This window comes from Piliocolobus tephrosceles, chromosome 8, assembly GCF_002776525.5.
Source record: "Piliocolobus tephrosceles isolate RC106 chromosome 8, ASM277652v3, whole genome shotgun sequence".
NCBI lineage: Eukaryota > Metazoa > Chordata > Mammalia > Primates > Cercopithecidae > Piliocolobus > Piliocolobus tephrosceles.
In genome coordinates this window covers 84,617,234-84,631,776 of record NC_045441.1, presented here as the reverse complement: position 1 = coordinate 84,631,776, position 14,543 = coordinate 84,617,234, and the positions used below count along the sequence as shown (strand labels likewise).

General features: G+C 34.2%; 2 protein-coding genes across 3 annotated transcripts in view; one reads left to right on the top strand and one right to left on the bottom strand.

Annotated features, from left to right (window-relative positions):
* The window catches only part of RUNDC3B (RUN domain containing 3B), a 191,054-nt gene that overhangs the window by 20,221 nt on the left and 156,290 nt on the right, over positions 1–14,543 (top strand). For both annotated transcript variants that reach the window (XM_023226644.2, XM_023226645.3), the window contains exon 2: positions 1,740–1,855. In XM_023226644.2, coding sequence (XP_023082412.2) covers positions 1,740–1,855 — 116 coding nt within the window. The remainder of the gene's footprint in view (positions 1–1,739; positions 1,856–14,543) is intronic.
* The window catches only part of ABCB1 (ATP binding cassette subfamily B member 1), a 224,043-nt gene that overhangs the window by 155,269 nt on the left and 54,231 nt on the right, over positions 1–14,543 (bottom strand). The gene's annotated exons all lie outside the window — the stretch shown is intronic.

Genomic DNA, 14,543 nt, shown 5'->3' with positions numbered 1-14,543 from the left:
ATTTAACAGCTCCCCTTATCATCTTGATTCCTCACTGTCTTAGGCTCTCATATACCATCCTTTATAGGATATGACTGTAAAGAGCATGAGGGAGTTGTTTGAGGTGACAGGACTATTTTGTATCCTGATTTTGATGGTGATTATATGAATCTACACATGTTAAAACTCATAAACTATATATTGGGTCTTGCCGTGATAGGACGTTTAAACATTTCTTTGCTATTCTTTCAAAATAGAGCTTACAAATAAATCAACAGGTACCTACTGAGTACAATGTTCAAAGCATTGTCCTAGGTGCTGAGGGAGATACATAGTTCAGAAAGCATGTTTCTGCCTGAAGGAATTGTGTTCTAATAAGATAAAGATGGGAAACAAATGATAGCAGTAAGATAAATCCTAATTGTCTCTTAAGGGAAATAAATAATTAGTTTGTGCTAGAAATATGCAGGTGGATAATTCTCCATTGAGAAGATGACATTTGAGTTGAGACTTGGAAAATACATTGATTTTTGACAGTCAAAAATACAGACAAAGAACATTCTGATAAGGAAAAATATAGTACACTTTACAGATTTGCAGGTTTTGCTATTTATAAGCTCATAAAAACTTTGGATGTTGAAATGGTTTGTCTGTGACCCCATCCAAATCTCATCTTGAATTGTAGCTCCCATAATTCCCATGTGTCATGGGAGGGACCCAGTGGTAGGTAATTGAGTCATGGGGGCGGGCCTTTCCCATGCTGTTCTTGGGGTAGTGAATAAGTCTCACGAGATTTGATAGTTTTATAAAGGGGAGTTCCCCTACACATGCTTTCTTGCCTGCTGCCATATAAGACAACCCTTTATTCTTCCTTCATCTTCCACCATGATTGTGAGGCCTCCCAGCCATGTGGAACTGTGAGTCAATTAAATCTCTTTCCTTTATAAATTACTCAGTCTTGGGTAAGTCTTTATTGGCAATGTGAGAACAGACTAATATAGATGTATTCTTCTCATTAATACTCACTTTCTATTTTATTCTGTTTTGTGCTCAGAAACTCTCAAAAACATTTGAGTCTGCAGCTCAAATTCCTTACAAGTAGTATTGTTTTTGAGTATTTTGGAGTTAATTTAGTTAGGTCACATTTTGTTTTCAATGGGGACAATTAGCTATTTCTAAATCTTAGTTTTGTCAATAGATACTCTCTTAGTCCTTTCAGGCTGCTTTAACAAATTACCTTAAACCAGGTGATTTATAAACAACAGAAATTTATTGCTCACAGTTCTGCAGGCTGGGAAGGCCAAGATTGGGGCGCCATCAGATTGAGGGTCTGGTGAGAGCCCATTCCTCATAGATGACACCTTCTGTGTGTCCTTACATGGCAGAAGAGGCAAACAAGCTCCCTCAGGCCTCTTTTATAAGAGTACTAATTCTGTACATGAAAGCTCTGCCCTCATTAACCACTTCTCAAAGGCTCTAACCCTTAATACTATTGCTCTGGGGATTAGGTATCAACATATGAATTTTGGGAGTACACAAACATTCTCACCAGAGGAGATAGGAAATATATCAATAAAAGACTCCTCTTTCTGTAAACATTTCCATTTACAGAATAAATTTGAATAAATGGGGTTTTTCAGAAGTTATATTCTTATAAAATATTTTTACAAGTTTTCCCCAAATTGCCTTCCTCCCATTTTTTTCATACTTAGGGAATTAATCAACTCTACCTAAAAGCAACAATAATCTTTTTTTCATAGGTTTTCTGTGAAGACCCTGATTGATCGATCTTGCTTTGAGACAATTGATGATTCTTCTCCTGAATTTAACAATTTTGCAGCTATTTTGGAACAGATTTTAAGCCACCGGCTAAAAGGTAAAAGCACTAATGTACTATTTATTCTCCCACCAGCTGTCTTTATGATAAGCTTGAAATTTTAGAAATCATGCAGTCTGTGTGACTTAGATAGCCAACATTCTACAATGTGAGAAGCATAAACCTGATATCAGAATGTCAAATCTGTTGGCCTGTGTGACTACAAAAGAGCCTCTGTTCTCAGATTTACACCTATTTGTGGGATGCATTGAAAATGTTGTATTAATTGCCACATACAAGGAGAAAAGTGGCTTTCCATAAGTAATTAAAATAAAAGCTTAAATTGAAAGGAAGCCCATCCCAAAGGTTACTTGATGGTGTTTTAATCAATTTACACAGAAGCATTCCAGGCATTATGTTTATTTGTTTAGCATCTACTTTCTTAAACAAGTATCTTTGTAAATATTTTAGCAGATAGTAGGTTAAAAAAGAGGTATGTAAGAGACATGCTTGGCTTTGGTTTTCTTAAATCAAAAAGTATACTTACATTAGAAATATAATTCTCTTAACAATTTAAAGGGGAACATGGGAGCTATATTCTCTCTGAATTTTAGATTTTTTTAATTAAAAAGATCTATAAAATATAGTTGCTAAAAATCAGGAAGTATTGTGTAGTATAAATCTTAGTAACAATAAGTACTAACTTTATCACATTAGTCCTATTATCTGGTCTTCCTAAAGCAAACTTGATCATCATATATTTTCACTTAAGTTTTTTATTATCTTTACAATCTTAATGATATAGGTTCACATCAGTCGTAGTAACTTGCTTTGGTAGCATAACTTATGAGAATCTCAGGTGTAATATGAAGATTAATTCTATTCTGTACTTTTTGATGCTGAAAGCATCCAGGTTTTAGTATAAATGTTTAAATGAGTTGAGCAGTACTGTGGGCCCAGAGCAAAGGATTGAATTTAAACAACATTGGAGGAAAAATATGAATTCATTTATCCCTCTGCAATTTAAAATGGGGTTCCTAAAATTACTAACACTTTTTTCTGTTAAATTTGGTGGTTTTGCATTTTAAAAGGGTTATTTTTTTCTCATTTTTGCCTCTCCATGTTTCCTAAATTTTCTGTCATTAATGTTACCTTTTATAAGAAAATAAAATTTTTATAAAAGCAAAGGATATGGAAGTATTTTGAGATATTATTAGATACTATATTGTGTGATGATTGTATTTTTAAATTTTATGCATAAATTTATAAATAATACCTGACTTAAAAGTATATGGAATAGAACAGACTCTGATGTACCTTGATGTTCATGAGAATTTTACCTTAAAACCTAATGCCTTTGATCTGGTATACCATTTAGCATATGATTCTCTCACAAAAACTATCAATAGAAAACTATCAATAGCAAATGAACAATAAGGCTATGTTGAGACTCCCATGCCAAGTGGTTGGGCAGAGTCACTACTGTGTAAGTGGATGCCTCCTGCACACCAGTCTGCCGTCTTCTGAGTTGTGTATCAGCAAAATATAGATCACACACCTTCAGAATTATTTCTGAACAATTAAATCCATTAATGTTATTTCTGAATAATACTATAATGAAAATAGAATCCCCAGTTGAATTATGGATAAGAATTCTACTTGTGTGACTAAGATATAGTAAGAAATCTGATACAGTAAGATTTGTGTTAATTTTTTAAGCTAGGTAAGATAATTTAAAAATTTCTGTAAATCGACTCTTATGGTCACTGATTTATATATGTGTGTATGTATATATATATATGTATGTATTAGGAATTACGAAATAATGTGTAACTTTTGAGATGAGGTATTTTAAAGATGCAAGCATCTGGGACTTTCATATATTATTTCCTATTTTTGGTATTTTAATATATAACAAATTGCTTTTACTTTTGGAGAAGTCATATGATTATTTTGATAGTACACTCTCCACTTAAGATTTAATTATATAGCGACTAATTTTTCCAGTGTTTTTCCTTTATAGAAGTACAAATTAAAATTTTATAACTTTGTGTGTTTCCAAGATCTACTTTTCTACAACTACTGCTTATTTTTGGAGTAAAAGGACATTTGTTTTCAACATTAAACTTTTCCAGAGAAAGATAAAATCTTCCCCCAGACACAGTATAGGCTGTGATGTTACAGGCAAAGTGAAGAGCTGAGACAGTTGCTTCACTCTAAAAGCCCCATTACTGAAGAAAAGGAGGCTTTTAAAATCATATACATTAATCTTATTTGCAGTAATCTGTCAATAAGATGTTGATCTTACTTTCCTAGGATATAGCTGAGAAATAGGAATTAATGACAATATTAGAATTGAAAGAGATCTTCATTCAGGTCCTTCAGTAATTTTTGAACTTTTATTGATTTATTTAAAGCATAATACTTCCTTCCACCCTAACCTACCACTCCTCATAAAAGCCACTGCAAAAGCTAGATGTATATGTAGAACATTTTGTTGAAGCCAGGATGGAGAACTTAGGCGTTTTGTCTGCTCAGCAACAATTGCAACGTATTCAAAACTCCATAGTACCACTTCAGGTAGCTCAGAGGATCACAGACTGAGAAGCACTACTGTATTCTAGCCTCTTTCCTGCTGAAGCAATCTGCTCAACAGTATTTCTAACAGGGGTATGTATAGTCTTTGCCTTAACACTTCTGATCTCTGAGAACTAAGTAAAGCAGTCCATCACATTATTGGACAGGTTAGATTATTTGAAAATTCTTATGTATATGAAACCAACCTATCATATTGTGCTTTGATCTTTTTTCTGCTACTTTTTTTCAAATGTGAGCCTACTACTAATAAGTATTAAAATATAGCTATTTTATAATCTTTTCCCAAGTTCCCTCTTTTCTTTCTCCCAGGTAAGGTATCCCTAGTTTCTTTAATCTTCTGGAACCACCAGAGTCTTAGTTTTCCGGCTTACCACTGATTTGTTAGTATTGCTCTTAAAAATCTGGTTCTCAGAGCTGAGTAAAGTGCTTCAGATAGGCTAAACTCTGTATTAGTCAGAATTTAAGTTTACATAGACTTCTGGTTCACATTGATATTGAGGCTGAGTAAAATCCCGAGGCTTTTAAAAAATTCAACTATAGCTTATATTTTATTTCTCTAAATTAGTTTGCCTGAGCTGAAGTTTGATAGGGATAAATGCAGTATTTTTTCCTTCATCCCCTTCAGAGATAAAAATACAAATAAGTGGAAAGATATATGTGTTCATAGATTAAAAAATTAATATTGTTAAAATGCTTGTATTAACAATCTACCCAAAATAATCTACATGTTCACTGAAATCTCTATCAAAATTTCAGGGTCATTTTTCACAGAAAAATAAAGACAGTCCTGAAAATTCATATGGAACCACAAAAGACCCTGAATAACCAAAGCAATCTTGAGCAAAAAGAACAAAACTGGAGGCATCAAAATACTTGACTTCAAAATATACTGCAAAGCTGTATTAGTTAAAACAGGATGTTGCTAGCATAAAAACAGACAAATAAACTAATAGACTAGAATAGAGAACCTACAAATAAATCCATGCATTTATGGTCTATTAATTTTCAACAAAAATGCCAAAACACACACTAGGGAAAGGACAGTCTCTTTAATAAATGGTGTTGAGACAACTGGTTAGCCACATGTAGAAGAATGAAATTAGACCCTTCACACCATAGAAGAAAATCAACTCAAAATGCATTAAAGACTTAAATGTAAGATCTACCTACTACAACTGTAAAGTTACTAGAAGAAAACATAGGGAAAAAACTCCATGACATTGGTCTGGGTGATGACATTTTTGGATTTGACACCACAAGCACAGGCGACTAAAGGAAAATAAACAAGTGGAATTACATAAAACTAAATTACATCATCAGAGTAAAGAGACAGTTTACAAAAAGGGAAGAAATATTTAAAAACCACACACCAGATAAGGGGCTAATATCCAAAATATATGAGGAACTCAAACAAATCAATAATAAGAAAATAAATAGCCTGATTTAGGCAAAGAACCTGAATAGGCATTCCCACAATAAGACATGCAAATGGCCAACAGGTATATGAAAAGGTGCTCAAAATCACTATACAGCAAATAAATGAAAATTAAAACCATAGTGAGATATCCCCTCATACCCGTTAGAATGCATATTATCAAACAGCCGAAGGATAACAAGTGCTGGAGAAGTTGCGGAGAAAAGGGAACCCTTGCAGTAGGAATGTAAATTTAGAACAGCCATTACAGAAAACATTCTGGAGATTCCTCAAAAAATTAAAAATAGAACTGCCATTAGTCTTCTATGTGATTAGAGTAAATAAAAATAAAAATAGAACCACCATGTAAACCAGCAATCCCACTTCTAGGTACATAGCCAAGGAAGTGAAATCATTGTCTCAAAGAGTTATCTCTACTTCCCTGTTCATTGAAGGATTATTCACACTAGCCAAAATAAGGACTCAACCTAATTGTCCGTCTACTGATGAGTTGATTAAAAAAAAAAAGAAAGAAAGGTTGCATATATAAACAATGGAATGCTCTTCAGCTTTTAAGAGGAAGAAAATCCTGCCATTTGTGACAACATGGATGACCCAGAAGACATTATGTTGAGTGAAATAAACCAGATACATAAAGACAAATACTGCATGACTTCCTTATATATGGCATCTAAAAAAGTTGAACTCATAAAAGTAGAGAGTAGAATGGTGGTTACCATGTGTTGGAAGGAAACGGATCAGAGAGATGTTGGTTAAAGGATATAAAAATTCAGTGAAATAGGAATAAGTTCAAGAGATCTATTGTACAAAATGGTGACTATGGTTAAAGTGTATTGGATATTTGAAAATTCCTAAAAGAGTATATTTTCAGTGTTCTCACCAAAAAATGATAAGTACGTGAGGGCTGTGGTTTAAATGTGTCCCCTCAAATTCATGTGCTGGAAACTTAACACCCTGTCCAACAGTGTTGGGAAGTGGGGCTTTTTGGGAGGTGTTCTTAGCTCATAAGGGCAGAGCCCTCATGAATGGATTAATACCTTTATAAAAGAACTTGACAGAAGGAGTTTGTCCTTTTTTGCCATTTTGCTTTCTGCCATTTGGAGACACAACATTCCTTCACTCTAGAGGATGCAGTGTTCAAGGTACCGCCTTGGAAGCAGAGACAGGACCCTCACTAGACCCCAAATCTGCTGATGCTTTGATCTTGGACTTCCCAGCCTCTAGCACTATGAGAAATAAATTTCAGTTCGCTATAAATGACCCAGTTTCAGGTATTGTTATAGCAATACAAAAATGGACCAAGAAAGTGAGGTAATACATATGTTAATTTGTTAATTAGTACAATTTAGCCATTCCACAATGTATACAAATTTCAAAACATGTACATCATATATACAATTTATATTTGTCAATTTAAAAATTTTAAAATAATTTTTAAAAAAAATTAATACAGTTATAAGCTTATTCAAAGAAAAAAGAAGAAAGAAGAGACTAACCAGTGAAGCTAGAAATACAGTATGCATTAGTAGTATTAATAAATCTCAGGGATTGATTGGTTGTGGGTAGGAGAAAGCTGAGCACTAGAACGATGCAGAGATTCCAGTCTGGATGTGGTCATTACCCAGGGTGACTGAAAAAGGGGAACATATTTAGGAAAAGAGAAAATATCAAGGTTTATTGTGGACACTTGAGAAAAAATGATAGTAGGAGAAGAAAGAGAAAGCAATGGAAGAGAAAAGGGGATGAGGAAAATTAGAATAAAGAAGAGAAAGAAGTTAGAGGATACTTATTTTCCAAAACAAAGTTAGATTTAGTGTAAGTTGATAGAGTTAATTGATAGTTTTTTAAAAAAACCTAGTTATTTAATTTCATTTATAGAAGAAAATAAATTGATTTATTTTTTAACTTGTCAGTTGTATTATACTTCACCACTATTTTTCTTCTAAACTTATTTATCCATCCCTAAGCTACTTAAATTTCAAGTTACTCATTCAAAAATATAATGTAATGGGTCAACTGTAAATGAATTTTTTCATTTCTTTATTCAACTATATTGATTAAGTATCTACTGTATGCCTACCACTGTTGTAAGTGCTAGGCATGCAATAGGGAATTAAACAAAAATCCCTGTTCTCATTCATAGCTTCTATCATATCAAATGGGTGGGGGGGTGGGGAGTAATGCAATTTAGGAAGACTTCTACCTCTGGGAAGATGAACATGACATACTTTCCCCTGTTTCTCTCACAAAGTACAATAATAAATCCTGGCTATTATGCGTAAAACAAACATAAGAAAACTCTGAAAGGTAGAGAGTAGAAGAAGGACCTTAGGAACTAGGACCTTAGGAATGACACATTAGTGGGTTGCCTGGATTTACTTTTTGCCTCATATGTCCCAGACTAGGTGTTGGATAAGCCAGGAACCTGCAAATTGCAACAGGCAAAGGGAAAAAAACAACAACAATGAAAACCTCTCAGCAAGATACTATTCTCTCTAGCCAAAGGACCAGAGAAAGAACAGCCTAGCAAGACAAAAAACTTTCCAGCAGTATCTGCTCTACTTTATACATCACAAAAAAACTGTAGTACCACCTACTCTTAAAAAAGGCCGAATGGGAAGCTTAGAATTCTGCCCTCCTGAGGCGATAACAAAGTGTCCCAGTACCACCATTAGGGTGATATCAGAGAAGGCCAGAGAGATAAGATTTCTTCCCTCTTGGCTGGTCAAAAACTCTCTCTCTCTTCCCCAGCACCCCCCTTCCCACCATGTTGATGGAACACCACACTGGGGAGCCTAGGCTGTCATCATCATCCAAAAGTAATGTGCCGGTTTCTGGCCATACTGGGGTAGGGTCAGAAGAGGCCTGTTAGAGAGTTATGTCTTTCACTGTTACCCAGTGCTAAGGGGACCACCCCAAGTACTATGCCAGTGGAAACCATGTGGGAAGCCTGGACTCCAACTCCCACACAGTAGTAATGAGGATGCCCTTATTGGTATCAGTGGAATCCCATTGGGAAACTTGAACTTCATCCTCCACTTGGCAGTAATGAAGCAGTGCTCCCCTCCCACCTTCCTCTGTGGGAACAGTGTCACAAAAAGCTAGTTAAAACAGAAGGTTTAAGTAAGATCCAGAGTCTCATAACATAATATGAACATGTCCAGCTTTCCATCAAAACTCACTTGTCATACCAAGAACCAGGAAGATCTCAGATTGCGTAATAAAAGATAGTCAATAGATGTCAACACTGAGATGACAGAGGTGTTAGAATCGCTGACAAAGATTTTAAAGTATCCATGATTAAAATGCTTTGAGTAATACATGTGAGAAACAAATGAAAAAGTAGAAATCTACAGCAAAGAAATGGCAGATATAAAGAAGACCAAAATGGAAATTTGGTGCTGAAAAAATATGAAACTGAAAAAGTTCAGTGGATGGACCCAACAGGAAAATGGGAATTACAGAGGAAAGAACCAGTGAACTGAAAGACAGAACAACAGAAATTTCCTAATCTGAACAACAGAGAGAAATTAGACTTGTTAAAAAATGAACAGAGCCTCAAGGACCTGTGGGACAATAACAAAAGGTGACACCTGTCAGAATTCTTGAAGGAGAGAAGAAAGAAGGTGTGACTGAAAAAGTACTCACATAACAGCTGAAACTTACCCAGAGTTAGCAAGAGACATAAGCATATAGATTCAAGAAACAGAGCAAACCACAAATAGGAAAAATTCAAAGACATTCATGCCAAAGGCATGATAATTAAACCAATAAATAAAGACAAAGAAAAAATGTTACAAATAGAGAAAAATGACTACTTGCCTACAACAATTTGAATGACAGTAGATTTCTGATCAGAAACCATGGAGGCCAGGAGGAAGTGGTACAACATATTTCAAGTGCTGAAAGATAACTGTCAACACAGCAGAATTATTCTTCAGCGATGAAGGAAACATTAAGACCTTCTCACAGGAAAGACAACTAAGGAAATTTGTTGCCAGCAGACTTACCCTCAATTAATGATCAAAGAACATTCGTTAAGCAGAAAGGAAATGATAAAAGAAAGAACTTTAGACTGGGAGGCTAAGGCAAGTGGATCACTTGAGCTCAGTAGTTCAAGACCAGCCTGGGCAACATGGCAAAACCCTGTCTTTACAAAAAATACAAAAAATTAGCCAGACATGGTGATATGTGTCTGTGAGTCCCAGCTATTTGGGCAGCTGAGGTGGGAGGATCACTTAAGCCCAGGAAGTTGAGGTTGCAGTGAGCTGTGATCATGCCATCATGCCATTGCAATGCAGCCTGGGCAATAGAATGAGACTCTGTCTCAAAGCAAACAAGCAACAACAACAACAACAAAACTTTGGAATAACAGGAAGGAAGAAAGGATACAGTAAACAAGAATATGGGTAAATACATTAGGTTTTCCATTTTACTTTTAGTTTTCTGTTTGTTCCCCCTGTTCTTGGTTTCTCTGTTTTCTTTTTTCTGTCTTCTAGGGGGCTGTTTGAACACTTTTTAGAATTCCATTTTTATTTACATTGTTTTTTAGTGTATCTCTTTGTATAGATTTTTCAGTGGTTGCAGTATTATGTTATAGATATGTAACATCACAGTCTACTGGTATCATTTTCCAGTGTGAAGTTTAAAAATCTTACCTTTCTTTATGTCCCTTTACTCTACCCTATGTGTATAGCATAGTTGTTTTACATATTTCCTATACATACATATAGGACCACATTAGGCAGCGGTATATTTTTTTTTTCTCCACCACCAAAGATAATTTAGAACACTCAAGAGGAGAAGGATAAAACAAGTTTGTTGTTCCTGTATTTATAGTGTAGATACAGTTTGCTAATTTGTCTAGCACACAGTCTGGGTTATAAGAGGTAAAAAGAAACTCAGGGAGCTTACTGCTGTGTCATTCTCTGGGTTCTGAGGTTTCTAGCCAGTCTTCCTTTTCATTTCCACTTTCAGAATCTTTTAATGTTTGTTTTTATAAAATATCCAGAGTTTTTGGTTGTATTTAGCAAGAGGAAAATACATCTACTTAATTTTGTTCTATCCCAGAAGTTGCCTTTATTTTTTAATGTGAAGAATTACATCTATTATTTGTCTAATGTTAAATCACCTAAATATTCTTAGGATAAATCCAACTTGAGCCTCATATATTGTTTTAATCTACTTTGCAAGTTTTAGGATTTAGGTTTGATAACATTTTAGAAGTTTGGGTTCTGTGTTTATGAGTAAAATTAGTCTGTTTTGTGCTTGTTTGGGTTTTGTTGTCAAGGTTATTCTAGCCTCAAAAAATGCATTGCAGGTGTTTTGTCTTTTTTTTTCATTCTTTGGGAGAATTTTGCATAAGTCTCGAATAATCATCTATTAGATAGAAGTTACCAGTAAAAACTCTGGGTCAAATGGTGAGTGTGAGTGAGTGTATGTCTGTGTGTACGTGCACTTCAACTACTAATTCACTTTATGCTTTCAGGTCTATTCAGGTTGTTGATTTCTTTGATGTTATTCTATTTTGTATTCTCCTTAAAATTGTCAATGTCTTCTATCCCATATACTCTCAATTTTTAAATCTCTAGCTAGTTATAATATTTCCTTTAATGTGACACTTAAAATAGATGAATTCAGCAGAATGGTTTTTAAAAATTAAAGCTCTCTAAAGGGATGTAAAGTCTAAAACTTTTTTAATTCTTTGTTTTTATTTTATGATCATTAGTTCTTTTTTTCTTTTTTTCTTAACCAGTATTGCCAGAGATTTATCTGTTTTATTAGTCTTTCAAATAACTAATTTATGACTTTGCTGATCATGTATGTATATTAATAGCATTATTGTTTCCTCTGTTATATCTTCTTTGGCTCTGTTATGTTTATGTTGGACTCTTAACAGATTAATTTTCAAATTTTTCTACAACTACTGCTTTGGCTATATTTATGTTTGAGTAATGTAATATTTTCATTACAATTCCAGTACTCGTTTTTAAGTAATTTCTACTTGTTCTGCTCATTTCTTTGTCTTATGAGTAATTTGGAAGTTTTTTATGTTTCTGAAAATAGGAGATTTTACCTTTTCATATTTACTTCTATGTTAATTGAGTTACAGTCAGAATTTGGTTTGTTTGGGAGATTTTGTTGAAATGTGTAAGTCTTACTTAAGGGCCTAGTTTATCATTACTTTAATAAATGTTCCATCTTGAGAAGAAGATGTATTCTTAATTGTTGATTATCTTTTCAAAGGTTATTTTTGGCTTTATTTATTGATATTAGATATTTTAAATGATTTTATTCTGAAGGATTTCATTTTTAAAATTTTTAATTTTACGAGTACATAGTAGGTGGATATATTATGCGGTACATGAGATATTTTGATACAGGCACACAATGTGTAATAATCACATCAGCATAAATAGGGTATCCATCACTTCAAGCGTTCATTTTTTGGCATTACAAACAATCCAGTTATACTCTTTTAGTTATTTTTAAATGTGCAATAGATTATTGCTAACTGTAGTCACCCTGTTGTGTGATCAAATACTAGATCTTATTAATTCTATCTAACTATATTTTTGTTCCCATTAACCATCCCCGCTAACTGCCCCCCACCCTCTCTACCCTCCCCAGCCTCTGGTAACCATTATTTTACTCTTTATCTCTATAAGTTTAACTGTTTTTCATTTTTGGTTCCCGCAAATAAGTGAAAATGAGCAAAGTTTGTCTTTCTGTACCTATCTTTTTTCACTTAACATAATGTCCTCCAGTTCCATCCACGTTTTTGCAAATGACAGGATCTCATTTTTTATGGCTGAATAGTACTCTCTTGTGTATATTTACCACATTTTCTTTATTCATTTATCTGTTTCTTCCAAGTCTTAGCTATTGTGAATAGTGCTGCAATAAACATTGGAGTGCAGCTATCTTTTCAGTGTACTGGTTTTCTTTCTCTTGGGTATATATCTAGCAGTGCGATAGCTGGATCATATGGTAGTTTAAGTTTTATGAGAAACCTCTATACTTTTCTCCCTAGTGGCTGTACTAATTTGCATTCCCACCAACAGTGTATGAGCATTCTCTTTTCTCCACACCCTCACCAGCATTCATCGTTGCTTGTCTTTTGGATAAAAGCCATTTTAACCAGAGTGAAATAATGTGTCATTGTACTTTTGATTTGAATTTATCTGATGATCAGTGATGTTGAGCACCTTTTCATATACCTGTTTGCCATTTGTAGGTCTTCTTTTGAGAAATATCTATTCTGATCTTTTGCCCATTTTAAGTTGAACTATTAGCTTTTTCCCTATAGAGTTGTTTGAGCTCCTTACATATTCTGCTTATTAATCCCCTGTCAGATGAGTAGTCTGAAAATATTTTCTCCCATTCTGTGGGTTATTGCTTCACTTTGTTGATTGTTTACTTTACAGTACAGAAGCTTTTTAACTTGATATGATCTCACTTGTCTGTTTTTACTTTGGTTCCCTGTGCTTATGGGATGTCAGTCAAAAAAATCCTTGCCCAGTCCAATATCCAGGAGACTTTCCACAATGTTTTCTTTTAATAATTTCACACTTTCAGGTTTTAGATTTAAGTATTTAATCCATTTTGATTTGATTTTTGGGTACAGTCAGAGAGAGGGGTCTAGTTTCATTCTTCTGCATATGGATAACCAGCTTTCCCAGCACCATTTATTGAAGAGACTGTCCCTTCCCCAATATACATTTTCAGAATCTTTGTCAAAAATGAGTTAACTGTAGTTTTATGGATTTATGTCTGCATTCTCTATTCTGTTCCATTGGTCTATGTATCTCTTTTTATGCCAGTACCATGGTGTTTTGATTATAATAGCTCTGTAGTATACTTTGAAGTCAGGGAATGTGATTCCTCCAGTTTTGTTTCTTTTATTCAGGATAGCTTTGGCTATTCTGGGTCTTTGTGGTTCCATATGAATTTTAGGATTGGTTTTTCTATTTCTGTGAAATAGAAAATGTGTATATTAGTTTTAAAGTCTCTGTGCACTTTGAGGAAAGATGCTGTCATTCATTTTAAAAATAATATTAAATTAAAAATATACAGGATAGCCAGGCATGGTGGCACACTTCTGTAGTCCAAGCTACCCAGGAAGCTGAGGCAGGAGGGCCACTTGAGGCCAGGAGTTCAAGGCTGTAGTACGCTGTTATTGTACCTGGGAAGAGCAGCTGCACTCAAGCCTGGGCAACACAGCAAGATACCATCTCTATCATTGGTATTTTGATAAGGATTGCATTGAATCTGTGTATTGCTTTGAGTAGTATGGGCATTTTAACAATAGTCTTCCAGTTCACTAACATGGAATATCTTTCAATTTTTTTGTGTGTCCTCTTAAATTTCTGGCATCAGTGTTCTATAGTTTTCATTGTAGAGATCTTTCACTTCTTTGGTAAAGTTTATTTCTGGGTATTTTGCTTATAGCAATTATAAATAATAGTACTTGATTTCTTTTTCAGATTGTTCACTGTTGGCCTATAGGAAAGCTGCTGACTTTTTGTATGTTGATTTTGTATCCTGCAACTTTACTGAATTTGTTTATCAGTTCTAATAGCTTTTTGATGAATTCTTTAGGTTATGCCAAATATAGGATCATATCATCTGCAAACAAGGATAATTTGACTTTTTCCTTTTCAGTTTGGGTGCCCTTTATTTCTTTCTCTTGTCTGTTAATCCCTCTTATCTTAT